The 25,638-nt window shown below is 36.0% G+C and overlaps 1 protein-coding gene across 1 annotated transcript in view; it reads left to right on the top strand.

Annotated features, from left to right (window-relative positions):
* Window positions 1-25,638, top strand: part of CPEB2 (cytoplasmic polyadenylation element binding protein 2) — a 52,461-nt gene that overhangs the window by 23,802 nt on the left and 3,021 nt on the right. Inside the window, 7 exon segments of the mRNA XM_051617827.1 lie at window positions 5,250-5,273; window positions 8,887-9,057; window positions 10,691-10,780; window positions 18,366-18,484; window positions 18,786-18,900; window positions 20,718-20,899; window positions 24,685-25,638. The exon segment at window positions 24,685-25,638 is cut by the window's right edge and continues 3,021 nt beyond it. Coding sequence (XP_051473787.1) covers window positions 5,250-5,273; window positions 8,887-9,057; window positions 10,691-10,780; window positions 18,366-18,484; window positions 18,786-18,900; window positions 20,718-20,899; window positions 24,685-24,912 — 929 coding nt within the window. The 3' untranslated portion in view covers window positions 24,913-25,638.

Genomic DNA, 25,638 nt, shown 5'->3' with positions numbered 1-25,638 from the left:
ATCTGAAATGCCTGTAATCATACACTATTTATTCTTTTTTGTTCTCAAGCAAACCAGTGGTATGCTCTCAAAGATGTGCTAGAAATCTATTATACAGAAACGGAAATTAGAAAAATAAGAAAGCCAGAAAGGCATGTTTTCTATCTTGTGTAAATAAAAGGTGAACTAAATACTTTCTACTACACTTGCATGAAACAGCATTTTGCTTTGGGCTTTTTGGAACTGGCTTTGTCAAATGTGTTTCTAACTGCAAAATATGCTGAAGTTAGAGTTCATGTTCACGTTCCTCTCCCAGTAGGTCAAACTTCATGAACATCTGCTACTCAGTGCAGGCATGAACTTTAGCCTTTGTTCAAGGCTAAAGAAGGATGCAGAGCTTGGTAATCCATCTAAGTCAATAATAAATCAGGGGGTTTGCACACAAATGTCTTCTACATTGGGAAAAATTAGAGCTATAATGCCACAGCTTCTCTAGATTAGAAGAAGTGGAAGCTGTTGTACTCAAAGCAAGTGCACTTTTGTCGTTGATTTGGTGTGTCTAATCATTGCCAGTAAAGACCTAATTATTAAAAAATACAATAAAAATTTCAGGTATGTAGTTCTGTGGAGCTCTTTTAAAAAAATTTTCTTACCCTTCTGCACAGTCATTTACATTTTTGCAAATGGATATAAAATATTTCTGGCTTCTCTTGTGTGACACTGAATAAATGTTTACAATTTTAAGGAAATTCAGCTTTAGCTTTATACCCAGTAAAGGAAAATATTGCACAATAAACAAAGAATTAGGTCCTTTGGTATTGAAGGAGGGGCATGAAAGAGAAGCACCAAAATTTTTAGGATCCTAGGCCCAATTGTGTGGGCACAGATACTTCACACTAGATAGTGGCCGTCACTGGATTTTAATTGGCTTAATTTTAGCGGTCTGTTATCTCCAGATCTCAGTAAGGTTCTGACACGAGCTCTGGCTGGAATTCCTCAACCCTCTTAAGACTAAGCACTTCTAGATATTTTTAGCTAATTTTTCTTCTTCTGAAATGATGGATCTTTTCCAGCTTATTTAAAGTATACTTACTGAACCATATCTAATATTAATATTTACAGTTTTAATTATTTAAATTAATGAAATGAACCAAAGGAAAGCTGATTTATGTGTTTTAATAAATTATATATCTGATAATTATATATCTGTTTCAGCTCAAGCTGTAAAAAAGCAATGCATTTTTAATGACTATTATGTCTCAAAAGTAAAAAAAAAAAGATACTTTGGAATGGGTTTACCCATGAGTCACCATCCCTCAATGTGTTTAAAAGTCATCTAGATGTGGCACTTTGGAATGTGGCTTAGTGCTGGACTTGCTAGAATAGGGTTAGTGGTTGGACTCAAATCATCTTAAAGGGCTTTTCCAACCTAAGTGATTCTATGATTCTACTTGAGTGCATCTTTACCTGTCGACTGAGAGAGAACCTTTCTGTAGGAAATAATAATTCAAGAGTTTGTTGCAGTGGAGGGTGTTTTTCCCCATTATAGGGTTTCCCCCAATTTTACAGTTTTAATGATTTTTTTTTTTTTTAATGGCTGTTGAAACATAATTCTTCACCGTTTGATTAGTTTTGCAAGGGAGTATTAGATTTTCCTTTGTAAAGATAGTATAGCTGGTTGTGCTTCTAAAAAAAAAAGGTGGTTCGCTTCAAACAGAAGTTATTAAGCTTCCTATACAGGAATTGCTAAACGAGCTTCTGTAGTCTGTTAGGGGTGCCAAACTTGAATGGTCATAACGATTTTTTCAGACTTAAAATCAATAAAGATGTGATTTCCAAAGAAATCTTATTAGGATTTAAGTACCCAAATCTGATAGAATAAAATAGGAATTAGGCACCTACCTCCTTTACTCTAGACTCTTGGGAGATTTTTACTATAATTGTTTATGGATTTCTTTAAATGACAAATGAGTATTAGTGAAAAAGGCTTCATTACTTCACCGTCACTGTTTGATCATTAAATCAGGAGAGTCAGGGAAAACTGGTATTTTATCTTACTTTCTATCGTACATTTTGTGGTTATCTTGAAATCCAGGAAGCTTGCTTGCTACTTTTTTTTCTAGTTACACAACATAATTTTTTAAAAATTCATCTCATTCAGTTGAGTTATTTAAATATGTGTGTATGACTAAAATAGAAATTATACGTTAACTGTTTGTGTGATGGCATTGCTCACATCATGTACAGTTATATTGTCCTGATACTAGATAAACATGCACTAAAAGTGTATTTACTTCTATTTTATATTTCTCTCTGAGCTGATTTTGCAAAAAGGGTGTAATAATTTTTTATGGGTTTAAGCCTTATTAGTATGCAACTTCAGGGATAAAGAAAGAAACAGGAGGTTTTAACTATAATGGTCTTTGTTGTATATGCATCACTCTTAAATGTTGGAAGTTTCCAAGGTTTTTGGACTTCATTGTTATGGGGCACCATTATACTTCTTGCATGTGTTGCCTAATTTATATTTTCTAGAATAAAAATATCTCTTGTACTTTCTCACTAATTTTAAACCTTTTGGCTAATTGAGATATTGAGCTTTATAGACTAAAAGATCAAAAAAATATTTCTCTGTGGCTTATACTTTGAACAAGTTCAGGAAGGAAGAAGGTTAATCTCTCCTTGTTTTTCTTGTTGTAAATCATTTATTTGCCTACAGTTTCTGGCCTTTTCCAAAGGTCTGTCCCCCCAGCAATTATTTATCTAAACATGTGCACTAATTATATAGATGTATCTATGAAATCGGCATATATAAAAACACATATGTCTAGCTAAATCTATAATTAGATATATATGTGTTTATACAGACCACATGCTCTGTAAGCATGTGCTCTGAAAGGTGTAAAACATTGTGCATGTCATTTTGATAAATACAGAAATCATTCTGATTGAATCTAATATCCTCAGAAAGAATAATCTCATTGCAATAAAAATTTTGTTCAGTGTGACTCTCTTCACAAGTAGTATCTGGCCTTTGAAATAAAGTTTTATAGATAGATATATGTGATGTAGAGATTGAAATGCTGAAGTATCATGAAAATAGGATGTTTGCTTTAACACTGTATTTTTAGTAACAGAAAGACTTGGTACTTAGTGTTATTACAACAACTTGCCTATAATATAGCTACTGTGGTCTTAAAGTCTGGCTCAAAATAGGAAAAAAACATACAGTTTCATGTTAATGATCACATTTCTTTCAGCAGTGCCTAAAGGTTGTCTAGGAACAGGATCATGTTTTTCTAGATGCAAAATGGCAGAAAATCCCTGCCCAAACTGGTTTGCAATCTAAGTGGACAAGAAGATACATATCAGAGAAGGAAGTTTGCCATACAAGTAAAGCACCTAAAAAGAAAAATTAAGGCTTGTTCCTAAAGATGCTTATTTATTATGCATTTGTATATTATTCTTTGAGAGAGGGTATGGCACTACAGTCATTACTATGGATGTGATGCACTTGAATTTTCCTTGGTTACTCTACAGTTTTATTTGTGGAAGAAAAATAAAAAGGCATATGAGGGGTTAGATGAGGGCTCAGTGATGCTGCTGCTAATGCTATGTGGGAGCTGCTTTGGCCAAGAGTCAGGAAAGATTTGTACATGCTGCAACACTGACATTGAACTGCGTGTCTTTTCAGTGCCTGACTGCACTGGAAAACAAGTCTGAAGTTCAGCATTAGTGTCGCTGTGGAGCAGCAACTAATGAGAGAACTACTCACACAGAATATATTGCTTTGTGGATTCCGTTTTGCTGTGGGAAATCTGAATTTAGGTGTTTCCACTTAGAAACTTCTTTTTCAGATAGTGAGCTTTTCTGTTTTGGCTAACTGGTAGAAAGTTGGAGGATCTGAAAAACTTAAGGAAAAAACTCTTCTCATCAATAGTAATTCTTTCAGATGGAAGAAAATAAATTTGAAAGTGAGTTCAATGCAAGTTGGATAGGAATTTGACTGTTGTGCAACAAAACAAGTTTTAAGGGAGAAAATACAAGGATGTATTCAGAGTTCAATCAAGATAGCAAAGAAAAAAATGTACTTACTGAACATTTTGAAAACTCCTGTGCAAATAGGAGGTACCATGATTTAAGTATTTAATAATATGAGAATGAAATTATGAATAACATTTGTGAATCAGTTATTTTGAGGCTTCATATATTTCAGTGTCACAGAACCACTGTTGCCTTCTGAGAATGATGCATGCATGGAGACCTAGTAAAATCAAAACAGTAGTGCCAAGGCACAATATTCTTTGTTCACAAATGTTGCTGTAACATTATGGTTTATAGTAATGTTTTCCATTTGGATATTTAGCTACAGTGCTGTAATGGTTAAGGTATTTTTTCGCAGATACGAAGTCTGTGAAACAGGAATTGAAAATACTTTGTGGAAATGTAACTAAGAAATGAAGCACAGCTTAACAGTTTTTGTATTACTATTCTGTATATTTTTAGTTTCCTAGCCCGAAGGCAGAGAAGCAATTAGTATGATATTCTGAACTGTAGCTGTAAGCATGATCCCTTTAAGAATCTTGCAAAACTCCAAAGTTAGGAAAATCTTGGATATACTTTCAGTCTGTCAGAAATTGTTGCCTTGCCTTTGTGCAGTGTTTTTGATACAATGCTATTTCTTGTGACTTGTGCCCTTATTTTGTTTGCTACCACAAGGAGTCTTTTGTTTCAAACAAAACCTTGCAGTTAATTTTCTGCTAGGTCTTTTCATGAAAAAGGAAGGTCACGGCTTACAGCATTTGTATTGTCACTGCAAAGGACTGTACAAACTGTTCTATGGACCAGGATGTTTCTGTGATTAATTTAACGCTAGCTTCATGCTTTTTGAAGTAATACTTTCCTTTTTACAATTTCAGGACCCTGTTATTTAGTCACTTGTGTGAGATACAAATCACGTTTGTAAGGGTGAATTACAAAGTTACTGTAATTTATGCATTAAGTTCTAAGATTAAGGATAAAGACAAGTTGAAATATTCTGAAGTCTGTTCTTTACAGCTGGTGCTAAAGTCAACTTAGTAGTAAAACAATATGTTATTTAAGTGAGATTTTAGTTTAATGCGTTCTCATCTACAGTTATCAGTAGCAAGTACCAATGCAGTTTTTTACTTATCACTTACCCACATGGTTCTTTGAATCTTAAATATTTTAGTATGTGGGCATGATACAGTTATTTGACATTTTACAATTTGTCCTTTGTTTGCATGCAGCAAGGAGTTATGGGCGAAGACGAGGTAATTCACTTCTGTTTGTTACAGTACAATTAATTCTGACTGAGCTATTACTGATCGTTATGAATAATTAATCCAGATTGTTGATTATAAAAGCTTATCTGCATGTTGTCTTAGTGTGGGGAAGATGGAGGGTGTGAGGGAAGGAGGGATGCAGTCTAGATCATTATGATTATTGATCTCTTCTTAGAGTCTGAATTACCAATCCCTTAATCAGTTTAAACACTGTAGTTCTAATCATAATTTAGTTCATGCTAATGGCTACTGCTTGCAGTCGTTGCCCCCTTTAAAAGTATACAGTTTGCTAGTTGTTCTTCTAACTCATCTTCTCTTGCTTCTGTAGAAGGGATAGTATAGAGAGCAAAACTAAAAGCCTTTTGTAAACTTAGAAAGAAACTTGCTAGACAGCTCTTAGAAGTAGTGAACAGATCTTTGTAGTATAAGCCAAGCTGACTGGCCTTGGAAAACTGTACTGATCTATATGAGGATGTGACCTGCAGATATTATAAAGACCATGTAAAGTGTGTAGCAAAAACATGAAGATCTTTGATAGCTTTGAATGTTCACAACATACACACAAGTTCATGTGTGTCTCTCCTGAGCTCTACATTGGTTCATGACTTACTACTCAGTAGCCCTAATGTAGAGAAGAGTGATGATCTACATCATGGTCAATGTATGTAACAGTGCAATCGTGTTTTCACGACTCCTGGCAGATTCTGTTTGGTTCTTTTCACTGTCGTAAAATGAAAAGAAACAAGTATTTAAAAGGGCTTATCCTTTTAATTCACAATCATTGGGAGAATTTAAAAGTGAGATGTGAAAACTGCACATTTAAAAGTGAAGATGAGGAAGAGGAAAGTATTAGGAGACATTGATCATGATATTCTAAATGTGTTAATCCATTGTCCTCTTATGTCCTCTTAACTCTCTGAGTAGCTACAGTGCTTTTGGCAAACATTTACCCACATTAAAGCAAATCTGGTCTCTCTAGTATCATTTAAGAACATCTTCTGATGGTTAAATTTGTACTGGGAAGAAAGCCTTAGTCTTATTGTTCTTATATTTTTTAATTGTTCTGTGGGTAAAAAATAAAATCTTCTGATGAGTGTGATTATTTTTCCTTCTACATACTTGTGTATATTGTAAGTTGGAATTGTCTAAGAAGGACTTCTAGAGAAACACAAAAACATAATTTTTGTGATCTGAAGAGACACCTTACTTAAGTATAAATTGTGTGTTCTTCTTAAAAAAATAGAACAAAAACTGAAAAAAAAACAACCAAACAACCCACACTTAGATGACTTTGTGACACTGTTCTAATGCCAAGTTTATTAAAATTGGCACGCTTTTAAGTCACTTAAGGTTGTTTTGTTGGGGTTTTTTGCAGTATAGAGACTTGCAGAGGTGCTTTTTATAAAGATAACTCAGATAAATTAGTCATTTTAGGTTTAAAATATTAAGAATAACTGCCGTATATTAGTGAAAATTCTTAAATTTTCCACTTCTGCAGTTGCCTGTGAGTTCCTCCAATTTGAGTCTTATTTCGTCCTTTACCCACTTTTTTCTTTCACTGTCACTATGATAATAGTTCCACCTTTGACATGATCCACATCAGTAATTCAGAAATCTGTTGTTATATCCCCCTTTCTTGATTGTGTAACCAAATCTTACCGTTTCTTTGTATACATCTTTAAGATCGATCGCTGTTATTAGTTGTCACAACTGAAACTCATATCCACACTACTCAGTTGCTGCAGTCTTCACAGCATGATCTTCCTTGTCTTATGTCTAAACAGATGATTTACAAGAAGAATCTGCCTGCCTGCTTCTTCCAACTATGTTAACTTTATTTTCTCCCTTGCTTTCTCACTTTTCTGCCCCATTGAGCACCAGCTACGTGCTGCCATTTTTAAAGGCACTTTACTGATCTTTTACCTACCTAGCTGTTGAACACAACCTTATGAGAGCAAGCAAGGATGCCATCACTTGTTCCCCACTGATCGTATTCTCAAACACATGTATCACCATTCTTGATGGAAAGGAGGAGCTTGCTACAGTTTTCTGCATTTGCTGTATCTCATCTTGATTGGATGCCTTCTTAAGACATGAATGTGAAATGCCACCATAACTATATTGTAGTTCAAGTCTTTGTTACTTAGTACAGTGCTGGGTCCTGCTTTTATTTTGTGATCCTCATGACATTTTTATGGCATTTGGCTGTTTTCTATCGTCTTAGGTTACCATTCAGTGTTTTTGATGTACAGTATTTTTAATATAGCTGTAGATTCCCAATCCGGGTCATTAGTCATTACCACAACAACATAGGTCACTGGTCATGATGTTTGCTCTATTCTCCATCCTTGTCTTTAAGTAATTGGTTCTTAGGCAGTCTTCATACTCCTCTCACCCCTAGCGGACCAGCATAGTTGTCTTCATGTGTTCCTATGGGTTTTTTTCTGGTAGTGTTCATCTGAGAGGGAATAAAAGTTACAGACTGCAGGGTGGCTCACAGCTAAGGTACTGCAGACTCAGCTGTCAGGGACCTACTGCTCCTGCATAAGGATTTGCAATGGATCAGTCTGCTACTTCTGTTTGAAGTGGGGGAAAAAAGTCACCAAAGTGCTCCCTACATTATTTTTGTTTGTTTGTTATTTTGCTTGCCTTTTTTTGGAAGACAGTTGAATTAATAATATTTTTTTAATTAGTGAGTGAGAAACAGAGCAGTGGAAGTTAGAATAAGCTAAGATGCATATCCTAGCCTTCTGAGTCTTTTCATTTTGGAGTTCTCTAGAATTTGTAAATATGAAATAGGGGGAAGTGGGATATAATTACATGTTTCACTCCCCTCTTCCACCTATGCATCTGTTTTGATCGGTTTCCATTTGCAAAGCCATCCTGTGAACTTCTCAGATTTTAGACTTGCCTTTCAGGGTAACTAACCTTACCACAGATTCCTGTGTGTTAGGAGTCACCACAAGGCTTCCCTCCAAAACCGTGGTGAATTTGAGAGCAAGAAGTATAAATCAACATTGGGACTAATTTTTTAAGTGTTACATTTTGCAAATTGATTGAAATTCTCTTTGCTGTTCTTAATGTTATCAGTATCAGATACCTTTAAACAAGAAAATGCACATATTTGAAACTTCTTACTGTGTACATTTTTTTCCCGTTTCCCTCTGTTCAGTTAAAGAGTAAGATTTTTAGACATGCAGTAGTCATTCAGGTGATGGAAGTTATCAGTTTAACTTGGAGCTAAACCAAAGGCAGACTAATGAAACTCACTTAAGCAGCCCTTAATATAATCTCTTCAGAAATAAGACCCTTTCTTTAAAAATAAATTACTACTTTCCTAGTGGATGCAGCAATACTACGATATGATTTAGGATGAAGTATTATGCTTACAGGGATGTCAGCTTGCAATCTTGAATTTACTTTTTTAAGTTGAATACATTTTTAATGTTCTTAATTTTTCTTTAACTAATGTGTACTTCTCTAATACCTTGGTATTTTCACTTTTACTTTCCAGCCTGCTTTTGCCCCGTTCCCTAAAATTACATAACCACGTGCTGCCACCACATTATTTTAATGTGTATTATTATCTCTTCTTTTCAAGGTCGTTCTTCCCTCTTCCCAATAGATGATGGTTTGCTGGACGATGGTCATAGTGATCAAGTTGGAGTCTTGAATTCCCCCACCTGCTATTCAGCTCATCAGAATGGAGAACGAATTGAGCGTTTTTCTCGGAAGGTGTTTGTTGGAGGTCTTCCACCAGATATTGATGAAGGTGAGCTGCCTGAAAACTAAGCAAACTTAAGTTTGGAGGGACAGAGAAGGAGAGATTTTGAAAAATCTTAATGAAGTAGTAAAAATAATCCACCCGGCAAAATAATGTTGTGATGTAAAGACTACAGTTATATTTTATGAGAGTTCGTGGATATGTTGGATATGTTGAGCTTAATATAATTTGATATCATGCATCTCTTTTGAGTTTGAGTTGGTTCAATCTTCTGTGATTCCGCACTTGCAGATTGAGGAGTTTCATGTGATGCCTGGAATTTGTGCTCCTGCTTACCTTGTATATTCCTTTCAAAAACATCTTAGTCCTTCAGTGTCCTCTGTCTCCACCTGCTATATTTTCTATTAATAGAAACTTATATTAGTAATTGAATTTAAAATCCTATTTTACTATTACCTGAAGATCTCAGAAGTGGTTTAGAAAGATTAATATTATTCCTGTTTATAAATGGAGAAACTAAGACAGGGGGAGGTCAAGTGGCAGAGCAGTCTTTGATGCCTTGAACACAGAATGTACCACAGAAGCTCAGATTGCAGTGTGATGCAGTTAGAACTGCTTTGTGAAATAGTGCTGATTTGAAGTAACTGGGCTGTTTAATATTAGGTTTCTCCTGTGCAGATGAATTTAAATTACATGGTAGCTTTGTAATGTAAACAGAAGTCCCTTTACAAGGTTCATAGTAATCCTAGACTAACTTGCAAATCAAATAAGCTCACTGTAGTTAATTAACTTTGAGACATAGAAAGACTGTATTTTGGTTTCTTCTTCATTGTGATGCTCTCCTGCAGTGTATTAAGGGATTTATTTTAATATACTTCACCTTTTTTTGATGCACTTTAGCTTCTAATTCAGATGTGCACTATTACATTTTAATACAAATACTAGACAAAGAGACATGGAAATACATTTTCTTTTTTTCTGTCTGTTTATATGCTGATGAGAGCATGTGACTGAAAGAAATTGAGCATATTTATGTTTGATGAGTTATTGCTTTTTTAGAGTTTATGGTTTAATTTTTTGCTCATGGCTGAGGTTCTTGCAGTCAGTGACAAGAAGTGTCTGGGACAGAGAGACATCACAAAGGTTTTGTAGAGGGCATAGTAGACCTTGCAACAACGATCCATGGTTATGTTAGAAGTAATTCTAAATGGCAGTTTTAAGATTCTGCACCTGATCTGTGTATCGTATCTGCTGGAAACTGCTAGCATGCTAGTTGTGGTGGTACTTCTTTTATGAGTATCTACCTACAAAGCTCTGAACTGTGCATCACTAAACAGGGAATTGTGTCCATTGCATTCAGACCAGATTGTGAATTGAAGGAAGTACCACAGCAGTTTTCACCACTACCTTTGGTTGCTTGTATGCTTCTGAAATGCTCCTGATATGAAGCAATAAAAAAACTAATGTGAACTTAAAATAGTCAGAAATACATTAAGTAAATATTAATGCTTTGGAAGATATGTCTGAGTTTTTGTTCACGAAAGCTGGAAATTTTGTTCCTTTTTTATCCATGAAATGTCAGCTTTTGCTAGAAACAAAGATTGTACTTTTGTACTTTGATTGTACTTCTTCATTGAATTATACAATTTATTTTAATTGCAACTTTTATACCTGTTTTTAGATGAAATTACTGCTAGCTTCCGACGATTTGGGCCTTTGGTAGTAGACTGGCCTCACAAAGCAGAAAGCAAGTCCTATTTTCCACCAAAAGGTAAGAGAATCAGAAGGGGGTTTTTTGTTTCGGTTTTTGTTTGTTTTTTTTTCAAAGGGTATAATTTACAATCCCTGGGAACAGTTAATTCTAGAGTTTCACTGCAGGTTCAGACATGGCTCCTTTGCATACCAGTCTAAAACCTGAGAGTGTTGTTTTAGTATTGTGCTTCATTCAGTGCTGAACTCCTGGAGGATCTTCCATATGCTGCTTTTCCATACATCAGTGTTACATGGTTTTATGTGTCATTAATCATATATTCTGTATTTGTATTTATACTGCCCTATGTTGGTACCTGTAAAACAATGCAAAGATCTGATCCGGTTATGAAAGCAATGCAGGGATTACTCATTTTGTAGGGAATGCAGCAATTCATTCCTTCACTGAAAGTGACAAAAGTAGGCAAAGTGCCTTTATAAACAAGATTTTTCATTTATTTATCTGACTATTTATGCTGGGGAAAAGACAGCATTATTATTCAAGATGGTCCTTTAAAGAGTGAGAAAAGGAACTGAAAGTATTTCAATAGTATTTGTGAACACTACATGGAAATTCTAAGACAAACACTGAGTTTTTGATTCAACCTGATGCACAAAGCTGCTGTCAAGTTAAATTTTATTATCCTAAGTTTTAATATCCTTGCATCTTCATCATAAATTCACCAGCTTCATCTGCATAAGTTACCAAGAGGAATTCTTAAGGGACTCCTTGAGGACAGTGCATCTCACAAAGTCATTGATTAACATATAGAAGAGGGAATATGTAATACATTTTTTTCTGAAAGGAATGGATTCTGGCATTCATTCAAAGGACATAGTCTCGTCTCAGCATCTGAACATCTTAAGGATAAATTTCCAGACTTCCTCAATTAATAATTTTGATATAGTTGGAATAGTTTTAATTGCCACATTAAAAAAAAAAAAAGAAAAAAGTAATCTATACTGTAAGCTGAGCTTCTTAAAAGCAAAAAATACAGATAGAAGAACTTCAGTCTATTGATCTAATTAATTAAGGAAATGCTTGTGAACTGTTAAGTTGAATTCCATGATCAACTGATCCTTCTTTGAAATTTAATAGCACTTAATGTTCTTCAATCTTAAAACATTATTCTAATTTTCAGTTCACTAAATTATTCAATATGGTTTTGTAATGTAACCTAACATTTAAAATACAATGCAGGTTTCTCTTTGTAGATACTCTGGAATAAAGCTTACTAATAACTGCTGAATATAACTGTGTTTATATCTGGATGTTTTTTCACTGCTATAGATACAACCTGCGATTATTTTGTAGAATTTCTTAAAAATTTGTCTATTCTAAGTATTACTTCTATATGCAGATAAGAGCCATACATACACATATTTAATAAAATGTCTGGAACTGCTAAAAATATGCGAAGTATTAAGAGAGATTTGAGATTAATCAGTAATTAGAAATACAGAATCACAGAATTTTAGGGGTTGGAAGGGACCTCTAAAGATCATCGAGTCATACCCCCCTGCCAGAGAAGGACCAAAAAAACTAGGGCAGATCACTCAGAAAGGCATCCAGACAGGTCATGAAAGTCTCCAGAGCAGACTCCACAACCACTCTGGGGAGCCTGTTCCAGTGCTCTGTAACCATCACAGTAAAGAAGTTAAAGAAGTCTCATGTTGACGTGTAACTTCCTGTGCTTGATTTTTAATTGCCCCTCATGCTATCACAGAGCACAAGTGAAAAGAGGTTGTCCCTGCCTTCTTGATGCCCAGCACTCATGTATTTATAGACATTAATTAGATCCCCCCTCAGACTTCTCCTCTCTAGACTGAAAAGCCCCAGGTCTCTTAGTCTTTTGTCGTAAGGCAGGTGTTCCAGCCCCTTAATCATCCTCGTAGCCTCCGTTGGACTCTCTCAAGTAGATGCCTGTCCCTCTTGAACTGGGGAGCCCAGAACTGGACACAATACTCCATGAGGTCTCACCAGGGCCAAGTAGAGGAGGAGAAGAACCTCACTTGATCTGCTGGAGACACTCCTCTTAATGCACCCCAAGATACCATTGGCCTTCTTGGCCACAAGGGCACGTTGTTGTCCCATGGATAAGTTGTTGTCTACCAGGACTGCAAGGTCCTTCTCCACAGAGCTGCTCTCTAGCAGATCGCCTTCTAGCCTGTACTAGTGCATTTTGTTGTTCCTTCCCAGGTGCAGGACTCTGCATTTGCTCTTGTTCAACCTCATTAGGTTCCTTTTTGCCCAGCTCTCCAGTCTGTCCAAATCTCGCTGAATGGCTGCACAGCCTTTAGGTGAATCAGCCAATCCTCCCCGCTTCGTGTGATCAGCAAACTTGCTGAGAAGACACTGTCCCATATATAAATACTTACTATATTAGCCCAAGAAGTCTAGTGTTGTTTTTTACTTTTAATCTCCAATTTCTAATTTGCCACTCTGCAGTAGAGCCAATTCAGTGTATATATATTTATGTTTGTTCAGTCTCATTAGAGATTGGACATTGTATTATTTTCCAAAGACATCTCTGAATTACCCAGCTCTGGACTGATTTACATAATAGCCTTCTCTGTGGGAAGGAGATACAGCCTGCTTGTTTTTGTTTTAAATCTTGTTTGGTTTTCCAGCCTGTGGTTTCTTCCATGCTCTCTGCTTACAGGAAGTCCTGAGGGAAGGCCAAGTTCGTAATAAGTATTTCCTTGCTTAAAGACATGCAAAAAGTGTCCTGATCTGTCAAGGATCATTGTTGTCTGAGAAACACCAACTCCTTGTTCTTAACTAATTACATTTTGTATTGGTTTACCACAAAATTAGGCCTGAAGAAAAAGGAATTTTAAAAACTTCATACTAATCTTACAGGGAAACTGTTCTGAAGCAGAAAAAAAAATTTCTGTTGAAATCAAAGTACAAAGTCTGTAAGTGATCTGTCAACTGTAATGGAGAATTCCTTTCTTTGTGACTTGTCACTGTTTATCATGACTCGTGTTATGACGTATTTGGCAAATACACTTACTTATGAAAGAACACACGTGTCCAAAGAAACTTGCTGAGGTGAGGACTACTTCTTATGATAATGAAGCTCTCAAAGATACCGTGCCATGAGGATATGCAAACCCAAAGAAGGCCTTTGAAAGTATGCTCAGTTGTTTGTGTGCTCTGTACTATTTATAGTCTGTATCAAACAGGGTATAATCTGATTTCAACAGGACAGTATCCCCAGCCTTTTCTAATTGCCTGGGCATTTCTGTTGCTTTCTATTGAAGCAGTAGCTTCATTTATTGAAGGTTCCTAACTTCTAATTTTGAACTGACTGAAAAAAATTAGGTTGAAAATTATCTGTTTCTAGTTTAGGAAGCAAAACCCCAGTTCTGTTTAACTTGTTACCAGCTTATTTGATCACACTGGGTAGGACTGAACTCGATTCAGGCATGTGACTGAGTGTCTTCATGTGTGATTAGCATCTAAGCTTCATTTAATCAATGGGAATCCAGCCAATACAGTCAGTGGAGTATAGAGGGCTCTGTAACATAAGTACATTGAGCTTGATTCATTTACGCAGACCAAGGATATCTAAAAGATTTACACAGTTCTGGCAAATTTGGCATGACACTTATTGGAGCCCCACACCATTTTCTGGAGCACCAGCTGAATGTTAGGCTAAGTAATATAGAGGATAAAAGGTTCTAGACACCTCTATGTCCCACTTTGTCAGCTGAGTAACCATCTAGACGCCAATGACTACATTAAACACAGTCACTGCATAAATACAAAAATAGGTGTTTGGATCTTGAAGTGTATCCTACTCTACACAAGAGTGCCTCAGCTGATACCTATATTAGAGTTGTGTCAGCCTATATTTTTTCCACTTCAAGTGTATTTTGGAGTTAAATTCTCCAGCACAGATGACTAAACTGAATGAGTGAAAGTTTTACGTTTTAAACATTGAATTTAATTAATACAGTGATGAGACATCTTTAAAGGGAAATGGATTAAATGTTGTGTGTCCTTTCAAAATGTTAATTACTCCCATCACGGAATGTCGATCCCTGTATGTATTAAACTGCAGTTTATGCTTGATTATTACTGATTTAAGCTAAGGCACAGCGTTCTGTGGGCAAGAGTTGCACTGCACTGAGGCCATTTAGTCTCCTCTGGGGAAAGTCTGTAAGGAAGGAGCAGAGGAACCAACCCCAAAAAGTACAGCTGTACTGACTGGCATTGACAGTGCCATGTTTGCTTGCCCTTACTTTCTTGAGTCCATCTCTAAGTCACTAGCAATAGGAGTTAGCTGGAGTTTGGTAGCACTAAAGCTACTTTCTGATTTCTACGCAGAGTATGCATAGCAGAAGCAGCATATTTTCTCCTTTTGATAAACTTCCATTTTATTATGAAATAATAAAGAAGCTATACCTGGCTTAGAAAATCTTGTTAGCTACCAGTGTGAGTCTAGTCTAGAATGCTTTGCTTTTTGATTGTTCTTTATGTAGTAAATACAAAAAAATGAAAACACCAATTCTTTGTATAGGTTGGGGAAGGAATGTTGTTGGGTTTTTGGTTGTTGGTTTTTTTTTTTTAATTCCTGAGAAGGTTTAATTTGATAATACAGCTAGGACTCTTCAAACTCATTTGATGGGCTTTCTGTTTTCAGTGCTGACCCAATACATTAAAAAGAAACCTAAACTTTGCCTCTGATGGGAGGCATAAATTCTGGTAGGGGTGCACATGAACAAGAAATTTTTATGACTGTGTTTCATCTAATACTTTTCACCTTGTGAAATGTGTACAAAACATGCAAGCTTTGTCTCTTGGCAAGTAATATCTGATTATGACCTGCTGCTGTTAGTGTACATATGACCCAAAGGTATGCAAACCATTAGAGTGGCTTTGCTTTTCCATTGTAAGCAGACTTGCATTCATTTTGGATGTGAAGCTGTTAAATTACTGATGTGGTACACCAAAAGACCAAGAAACTAGGCAAAGCTATTTTGTAGTACAGTAAAACACCTCCTACTCTTCACCCTACCTCTCTACCATGTTTCAATGTAACATGTACTTTTTACCACACATGGTAATTGTAGTTCAGTACTACTCCAAAAAGACTCGTTGGGCACTTGATCTTTTTCATCAGGCTTATATGCATATGACTTACCACCATGATACTAGGACTGCAGACATTAAACATCCACAGTACTTCATGAGTTATGGATGTTGAAGTGAAAAATAATACAATAAAAACATATATTGAGAAAGCAGAAAGGGTCAAGAGTAAAGTTTGTGTCGTATGGTTGTTGGTTTGTGGTAGCTGTGGTAACGAGTATAGCCCTAATTTATAGTGTCTATGGGAAATACCTAATATTATAGTATTTTTCTGAGTGCTCTATGTCTAATGTATAATTGATTATTGCCAAGAAATTCAGCCTGGTCCAGGGTAAATTTTGTGTGCTGACAGTGCAAGTTTAGCATTCTTTTTAAGGGATTGGCTGTGTCTGTATATGGCTATAAAATGTGAGACCTGAACAAATAATCTTCTCTAGCTAGTTTCTTCTCCAGGAGAACTGGTTATTTTTCTCCAAACTAGATTTGGTGTGCAAACTAAAATGCCTTTTAAATCACCAAAGTCATAAAGCTGTGGAGCAAAACTACAGGCAGTCCAGTTTGTTAGTACAGACTATACCCTAATTTTCTGTGTCTTCAGAAGGGGAGTAGTAAAGCTCAGCTCATGACACAAGCCTATCTGATGCTTAAAATCGAGGGGGATTAACCCATACATGAGTACAAGTTTTGGAGATAATGTTGAGAAGCAGCATTACCATATAGTTCTGGTGGTGCTTTCCTTTTATTTCAGGTTTGGTGGGATATAGTATTCCTAACTGTTCCCTCAGCAAGTTCTTCTGTTGGAATTTTCTGCCTTCCAACAGCTTCCACAGTTAAGCATATTAATAGCTACAGACTTACAGGCAGTAGATCATTTAGAGACACTGACCATATTTATGTATCAGGAGTTATATGGCAGTACCCTAAATTTGCTTTAGGATTAAAACTTACGGAAAAATCAGCATCTGGCAAATTATTTTATGTGCTCCTGGCTGTGAGTCTTACTTTGTATGTCTGATCCTTTAGTCGGTATCCTGTGCCTTTAGCCTTCCCCTGGATTAATCATGGTTTTGCTCTCCCATCATTCTTGTACTCAGCTTGCCATTTGAACAGGGACGTGTGTGCCTGGCGTCCACACTAGTAAGGACAGTTTCACCTGGCAGGTCTCACCCATGCCAGTCTGCACATGCCCTGTTTTAATGAGTGAGTTTTTCAGGAGTAATATATGGATTTAAAATTCTAAGATAAATATTGAAAGATATCGCAATGAAGATAGATTATGAATCTAAATAATTACTAATTAAGCTTAAGTTAAACAGATTCTGACTAAATATATTGTTCAGCAATGAAAAATGAACTTCACAAGGAAATGCTTCAGCCGAAATCCAGAGTCCCTACTGCATACTTGTTAAGAAACAAATAGAATACACATTGAAAATACAGAACACATAAAACCTTGTTATGTGTCCCTTGTAGGTAGCTGTGACAGGACTGTGGTATGAGGGGTAAGAAATGAGATACAAGTTATTAGAAAGACCAATATAGGCTTTCCATTTTTCTTTCAATCCTACTTTTGTTCCCCTGTATCTAAAATCAGTCACACATTTGTTTCTCTATCTTATGTTCTTAACACATTGATTCTGTAATGCTCTTCACGATGCACCCTACCATCTCAGCCCTGATGACCTTCACTATCTGCTTGCAATAAGAAATTGCCAGTGGTTAACTAGCTTCTCTCAGAAAAACAGTATTATTTCCAAAAGGCTTGGTAAAGCCTTGCCAAGCCCACTCTAGAGCAGCTGCTTCAGCAGTTATTTCTCCATCCAAGTAATAACGCAACTTCCTGTGCAAATTCCACACTTGGTAGTAACATGAGAAGAAATGTCCCTTTAAAGGACCCTTATGGTCCCTTTAAAGTTCATTTCACAATACAATCCTAATTGTGCTCTAAAGCACCTGTAGAGTTACAAATTTTCTGTGTATCAATATACTGTAACTGTTACAATACTTCAACTTGAGGTTCTTTGCTTGTCAGACTGTTTGTTTTTACGGTAGCATTAAATAAGCATTCTAATTCCTATTTTTGTAGTCTTTGGGAGGTTTGCTGGGTCACTTATGTAACAAAGTACTTTGATCTAATCTCTAGAATAGAGATTAGTCATTTGTGCCAAGTAGGATTTTCATTGTATAATGTCCATTGCTGCCAATGAATTGTGCTCAGCCTAGACTTCCAGTACATGATAGAGCAGACATGTTTGCTTTTATTTAGCTGTTAGTCTCTCTGACTAATGTTGTAAGGATAGAAGTATATGCTTGTAGTTCTGTTGATCATGGCCAAGTACTATACAGTCAAAGATAACAGCTGATAAAAAGAATGTTTGACTTTCCTTTACTTTTGAAGTAAACACAATTATATGGAAAAGTCACTGGCAAAAATGGTTTATCTTCTTACCCTCCTAAGGATAAAGATAAAAGAAAAAAATACCAGTTGGTTTGTTTTTTTCCCCAGGTTATGCATTCCTCCTGTTCCAAGAAGAGAGTTCTGTTCAGGCACTGATTGACGCCTGCATTGAAGAAGATGGAAAGCTGTATCTGTGTGTTTCCAGTCCTACTATCAAGGACAAGCCAGTAAGTAAACAGTAGATGGCCTGCAGGCTAGAGATGCCATCTGTCTAAAGCTGCATTTGAAATGATGACGATGAAAATAATCAAAAGCAAACCACTGTTGGCAAAGCTCAACATCTGGAACAGTTGGATGATTTTAAAAATGTAGTGTTTTGATTAATTATAAGAATTAAAACAGAGCACTTAGATGCATGCCAAACAAATGGGGTTATGGCTGTTTAATAATATATAGAGGCTGATGATCATATATCCATGATGTAGTGAAACTTAGAGCAACATAATATTTTCTTCCCCAATTTAATAGGTTCAGATCCGTCCCTGGAATCTAAGTGATAGTGACTTTGTGATGGATGGTTCCCAGCCACTTGATCCTCGAAAAACAATTTTTGTTGGAGGAGTCCCTAGACCATTAAGAGCTGGTGAGTATAATCTGTTGCTGTTTTTAGAAGTTAGATTATTGGAAATAGTTTGAACCATGCACACTTGTATATTTGTTTATGGATAGATATATGCATATAAAAATAGAAGAATGTCATAATAGCTATAACCGCAGGACACTATTTATGTATTCTTACAATTCTCTAGTAACTTTTTATCTGGCTTTGGCCATATATATCACTGTTTATCAATGAAATTTACATATCTATAAGTTGTGGAAAATATTTTCATCATATTAAGCAAAACTAGAATGTAAACTACATCATTAAGTTGTTTCGTTTTTAAAATAATGCTATGAAAACCTCTGCCATGTTTCATGGGTATGTGGAGCTCTGTATTTGCTCACCATTGTGCATAAGCTACTCTTCTATACTATCAGGTTGCAGTTACTCTTGATAATATGGACAGAGCAAAAGCACAGGTGATGAATAGGAATAGATGAAAAAGGGAAGAAATTTAGAGACCTAGCACAGATCTGTATGCAAAACACAATATGGGGTTGTAGGACCCTTTCTAGACTTGTCAGAGTGCATGAAGGATAAATTAGATATTTACATATCTGTGGAGTGGTTGATCTACAACCTGGACAGCCTGCTTTGTGAGATTGCCTGCAATAACCTTTTGCAATATTTTATGGTGGCCTTCTAGTAAGTAAATTGAAGTGAATGTTTGAAGTAGAAGCGTAACTTACAGTGGTTTAAATCCCATTTTCTATTAGAATGGCTCCTGGATTTCATTAGTCTTACCTAGCTTTTATTCTTACAGAAAGATGACCTTTCAGATGGAAGATGTAGGAGAACCAATAAGTGATAGTGCAAGTTTTGGGGTATAAATAATCTTAAATTTTTCTATCTTGGACCTGCAATGATCAAGCTGTTCTGTTACTTTACTTTTAAGATTGTACTTCTGACTGTAGTATTATCTCTGTAAATGAGCATAAACACAGTATGTTCCAACTACTGCTTAATTTTTATTTAAATTCAGTCCACATACCCAGGTTACTGTGCTGAATGTCTGTGATAAATTTAAGGGGTGCATTCTTATGTTTAGCTTTCAAATGCCCAGTATAAGTGAAAGTGAAACTTTAATGGCATTGTGAAATAAGAATCATGCCTTCACAAAAGCAGTAAAACTTCAGGAGACTTTTCAAACAGTTGTTGAAGAGCAATGACTGCTGACATCTTTATACCCTAATACATTAGTATTTTCCACCGAAATTAATTGCAAAACTGAATTCAGTATAAAATATTACTAGACGCTTGATAAAATACTTGATCTGTAATATCTGAGATTTTTGTTTCCATGAACTTAAGTATCTGTGGTAAGTGGAGCACTGTAGAGATAACTAAGCTCTCTGTGGCCAACAAGCTAACTGCGTCTTTAAATTCATGTAGGACGTGGACATAGAGCATGAGGATAGCCAGAAAACATGCGCCAAGGAATTTGTGGCACGTAGATCTATTTTATACAGCTTGCATTCCATGCCTGCCCAAAAAGTCTTTTGCTGTAATCCCCTGAAGAAAACTACCCAGGAATTTCAGTTCCAGGTTGTCATGGACTGCAAGGACTCATGATTCTGTTATTGCTTGGATGAATGTACCCACAGTGTGAAAGATCTGTCTGCTGAGTATTTCACAGCTTATTTAATGTTTTTATATTTCTTGTTATTGCAGTAATATAGACTGTGACAAAATTAATTATTAACATGAATTTTTCTAGCATTTTAAAATGCAAGCATATTATATAAAGTTTTTACTGGAAGAACAGTTTAAATGAGCATTATTTTGTTTCTTAATAGTGGAATTGGCTATGATCATGGACCGTCTGTATGGAGGAGTCTGTTACGCAGGAATTGATACTGACCCTGAGCTGAAATACCCAAAAGGTGCTGGACGTGTTGCTTTTTCCAATCAGCAGAGTTACATTGCTGCCATCAGTGCTCGGTTTGTTCAACTTCAGCATGGCGATATTGATAAACGAGTAAGTTATACAGAAAAGAAAAAGAAATAGTAAATATGAGAGTGATCATCTATAAAGAAACTTCTCAGGGTGTGGTAACGTGGCATTTGATTGGCTTTCATGCCAGCTTCTACATTATTTTAGTATTCCTGTAATTCCACTTTTTCCAAGACTTAAATCAAGAATGTCCCCAAATGAACAACGTGCATACCCCAAAGCAATGGTTTATTCCTTGGAAACGTTAGACCATATGTTCTTTCCATTCTGGAGTTCCTGGTTTTGTTGTATACAGGCAAAGGGCTTGGATTTTTTTTTCTCTCCCTTGTCCTAATGAAACCAAATACAGTGATAATTCCTCTGTCATTCGTAGGAAACTCTAGTATTTGTTGGTTTCAGATCAGATCTGTATTTGCAGCTGCCCGTAATTTTAGCCATAATTGTCAGTGCTCAGCACTTCAGAAAATCAGTCAAGTTCAACCTAAAACACAAAATGTCTTACCCATTCTGTTTGAGAAGGTCTTCAAAGTGTATAGTGATGTACATTTCTAGCTGCTACAGATGCTTATTGCTAGCTAAAGCAAAACTTACTTTATTAAGACTAGTTACTTCATTGCTCCTAATTAGAAGTATAAGAGTAGTAAAGAAAACTGGCATCTAAATTATGTCAGTTTAAAGTGTCACTACCATTGATGTCAAGAGATGCAGAGGTAGTCACTGGTATTAATAGATGTTCTTTTAAAAAAAGAACAAAAGGTCCTAGAGGAAGAAAAGTCGAGTAAGTAAAGTAGTTCAAGGTCCAGTCTCCTTTACAGATCAAAGACATGGGAAAAAGAAAGTAGTACAGTTAACAAAAGTCTGCTGTAGGGAGGTAGCATGTGCTTCTCTCAAATAGGCAGAGCTTTACATCTGTCTCTCAGATACCGGTTGCCTAGTGAGCTGAATCCCCAAACATGGGCCTTTCCAGAGGATTAGTGAGTCTGAGTGCAGGTAGTGACAGTACTGGAGTAAAAGAGTGGGTATGTTCTGCAGGCCTCTTGGAGCTTAAACAGAGCAAAAACCCCACAATCTACCCCAAATACTAGATTTCAGAAGCCCACTATAGCCATGAGACTTAATTTAGAAAAAACAGTAGTCAAATGATTTATTCAATCATTATTACACACACAAAAAAAGAAACAAGTATAATTAGTATCCGTAGTTAGGTGTTTGTGGGTTGGGAAGGTTGAGGGGGAGAGAGAAGTGAGTTCTAGGCTTTCTCTTTAAATACCTGAATTCTCACAATTTATTTTTTGATTGATATGATTTTTGTTCTCTAGTGTTGCTTTTCTAATTCTTGAATTTTTTTATTGGTCAAGTATTCTCTTAAATCTTGAATTGGGGGCACTTTTATTAGCATCCTTGTTTTTTCTTGCTTTGAAAAATGTGTGCTACTCCTGAGGTGTTTTACTTGCAAAATTCAGCAATGTCAAATCCAAGAATTTTAACAAATTTGTCATTAAACCTTGTGATAGGGAGTTTTATGAACTTCTTTGTTTATTTCTGAGGGTGTTTAATCATTATTTTTAAAATAATCTTCTCTAATTAGATAAGATTATCAGCCTTTATTATTAATAGAATTGCTTATATTTGTACAACCCAGTTATTAGTGTTACTGAGTAGTAGAGAACAGCCTCTTCATAGGGAACACCTGAACTCTTAGATGTTTCTGAAAGCATGAAAAAAGGTATTTTGAGAAATAGTTTCTTGCTCCATGGACTTTATACACGAATGCCTTTTCAGGCTCTGAAAATATTCTGAAATAAGTATTACTCCTGTTTCGTAGCTGAGCAAGCAATTTGTATGAATCTGTAAACCAGTTTCTGTAAATGAGGATGATATTCCCTCTTCAAGTACTGCCTTCATCTGAGATGTGTGTGTATGCTGACCAGTAAAGTGATGTGTTGCCTAAAGTCTTAGGGGCAGACTGTTCTACCCTTTCCCTTAGCATATCCTTCCTATACCAGTTACATCCAGTTCCTCTAGGTCTGCTGTCCTTTCATATTCTTTTCATGACCAGTTTTGTCTGCGTAAAAGTGGTTAAATTTTGCAGCTCACCTGTTTATCCTTCTGAACTTTAGTTTAATGTTTTTGTAGCGTGGGTTTTTTTTGCACATACCTTTTCATACCTTAATTGGAAATCTTAGTGCCACAGTCACTTAACAGATAACTGTCTGATCTTAATTTCTTCCTTACCTAAGTACTCTGCAGCTTCTCTCTAGTTCTTTTGATGTGTATATAGGTCTAGTTTCTACAACAGATGTTTTTTGTCAGTAAAGGGCTCCTTATCCTGTTTTATCATATATGAAAGCTCATCTCCAGACATTTCCTTGAAACCTGTTTGGAGCTGCAATTCCAAACAATTCTGTGAAATGTTGTTAACTTTTGTACGCCAGCAGCCTGCATCCACTTCATGTAACTTCCCCAAAGCCTTTCTCTAATAGATTTGAAATCATCTTCATGCCGATCTTGGTGCATTTAATGCATCCAAGCTTGAAATGTGTGCTGCTTCATGCTTTCAGTAATTTTGAACCACTAACACAGTTAATGCATAAGGTTTATTGGAAAGTTTGAGTATAACTTGTGCTAAGACAGGTCACTGTAGTGAAGAAAGAAGTAGAGCTTGTTCTGAATACAGATTACTGGAAGAACCATACTCTGTTTGAAACATAGATACCTTTGACATGTCAAGTATGGTCATTTAGCATTGAAGGTTCTTATTTCAAACATATTCTGTCTGAATATAGTACATAAAGTCAATATCTATATGTAGCATTCTTCTCAGGTAGTAGTATCTCAGAAAAAGGTCTCTTACAGCTGTGAGTTTTAGTATGAATTAGAGTAACTTTTTTTGCCAACAAAAGGCAGAAAATACCATCTTTAAAAATAAAGAAAATGTGGAAGACAACAATACATTCCTTAATGATGGAGTCAAATCATTTTGTGTTTTATTATGAAGGGGTTTCTTCCCCTCTGATCACAGTCTGTAACAGCCCAGTTACGCAAAGACATAATGCAAATTTACTATTGGACTCCTGCCACTTTTCCACTCTGGCAGTCAGATGAGTTTGGGAGAAAGCAGATGTGTAAGACAGGTGTTCTTAGTGCTGAGTAGACTTGTAAAATGGTCTTTCAAAATTATTTTCAGAAATACAAATTCTGTACAGTTCAAAGCTGCAAAAAGAGAAAGTAATAGATGACCAAAATCTCTAGCTCCAAATTTTACCATGTTGTAGAAACAGGGAGTGAATTTACAGGGAACAGAAGTGCTAAAAGATCTGCATTCCAGCCTGCAGAAAGTATTTTTCATTTGCACACACATGTAGTACATGCAGAGACTTGTTTTGTTGTTTTGTTTTCTGAAAAAGTTAATATATAAATGGTTACATCATTGCAAATTCAATTAATTTTTGCCAAACAGTGTAGAGTTGGATGTCATGCTGGGGTACATTTGGGAGCTGATGAGATTAGTTGTGAGACCTTTTGGCTCGTTCACTTGCTTTCTTCACATACTTCCATATTACCATTTGCCAAGAACATCCTTGCAGAATAAATTAAGGGGAAGTTCTGATGTAGCTTACTGTGTGGATAGATCTGTAGCTGGCAAAAGATAAACACCAATAACTGATTAGCTAGATAAAAGCATTAATGTGTCTGATTTCAAAAGTCTGTTTTGGGGGTTCTTTTTAAGCAGAAAAACCTGGTTGCCCTTACATAACTTGCCGTAGCAACGGGTGTTAATTGGAATTGTTTCTGTTTGACTCCAACAGGTGGAGGTAAAGCCATATGTGTTGGATGACCAGATGTGTGACGAATGCCAGGGTGCACGATGTGGTGGAAAGTTTGCTCCTTTCTTTTGTGCCAATGTCACTTGCCTGCAGTATTACTGTGAGTTTTGCTGGGCAAATATCCACTCTCGTGCAGGACGTGAATTCCATAAGCCATTGGTAAAGGAGGGGGCTGACCGCCCACGTCAGATCCACTTCCGCTGGAATTAAACATGGTGAACCAGCATCTACATAAGACAAGAAGGGTGCATGTGGCTTACTGTGTTTGAAGATACTGACATGCAGAAGAAATAAGTGCATTCTTCTGCTTTTCACCCCAGCTATCAATACATGCATCTTTATCAGCAGCCAAAACACTACAAGCCTCTTGTTTTTCACCAAAACCCTACATCTCAGGCTTACTAATTTTTGTGATATTTTCATGTTAAAATAAAATGTTTTTTTGTATTTTCTCCAAGTTATTTTTATATGTAAAGTTAAAACTAGATATGAGAATGTTTTTTGCGTAGGGGCACACAGTCTGCTGCTATATTTAGTGGGTGAAGCGTGCACTTATTTCTAAACATGGGTTTTTAACTTCAAGATCTGCCCCAGTAATTTACCAAAGGTAGCAAAATAGTGAAGATGGAATATGTCTGCTACAAAAAGCTTATTTTTATTGTTGTTGCTATTTTCAGTGTATACATAAACTAAAAATTAGGGTTGATTTTTTGCTCTCCATTTTGACTTGCAAGAAATAATACCTCAAGATAATCTGATTTATTAGCTATTTTTAAACATTTTTAATCACAAGCTGTATTAGCTTTGCTGCTATATAGGTGTTATGTGTAATGCCACCTATTAATACGGGATTGAAACGTTTAAGACACACTGCATTACAGATTAAATGCAGGCAGCACAATATGGCCTAAACTGCCATAGTTTTAGAATGTGAAA

This window comes from Apus apus, chromosome 4 (genome assembly GCF_020740795.1).
Source record: "Apus apus isolate bApuApu2 chromosome 4, bApuApu2.pri.cur, whole genome shotgun sequence".
Lineage (NCBI taxonomy): Eukaryota > Metazoa > Chordata > Aves > Apodiformes > Apodidae > Apus > Apus apus.
The sequence above is the reverse complement of the archived record's forward strand: the minus strand, read 5'-3'. Positions and strand labels throughout refer to the sequence as shown.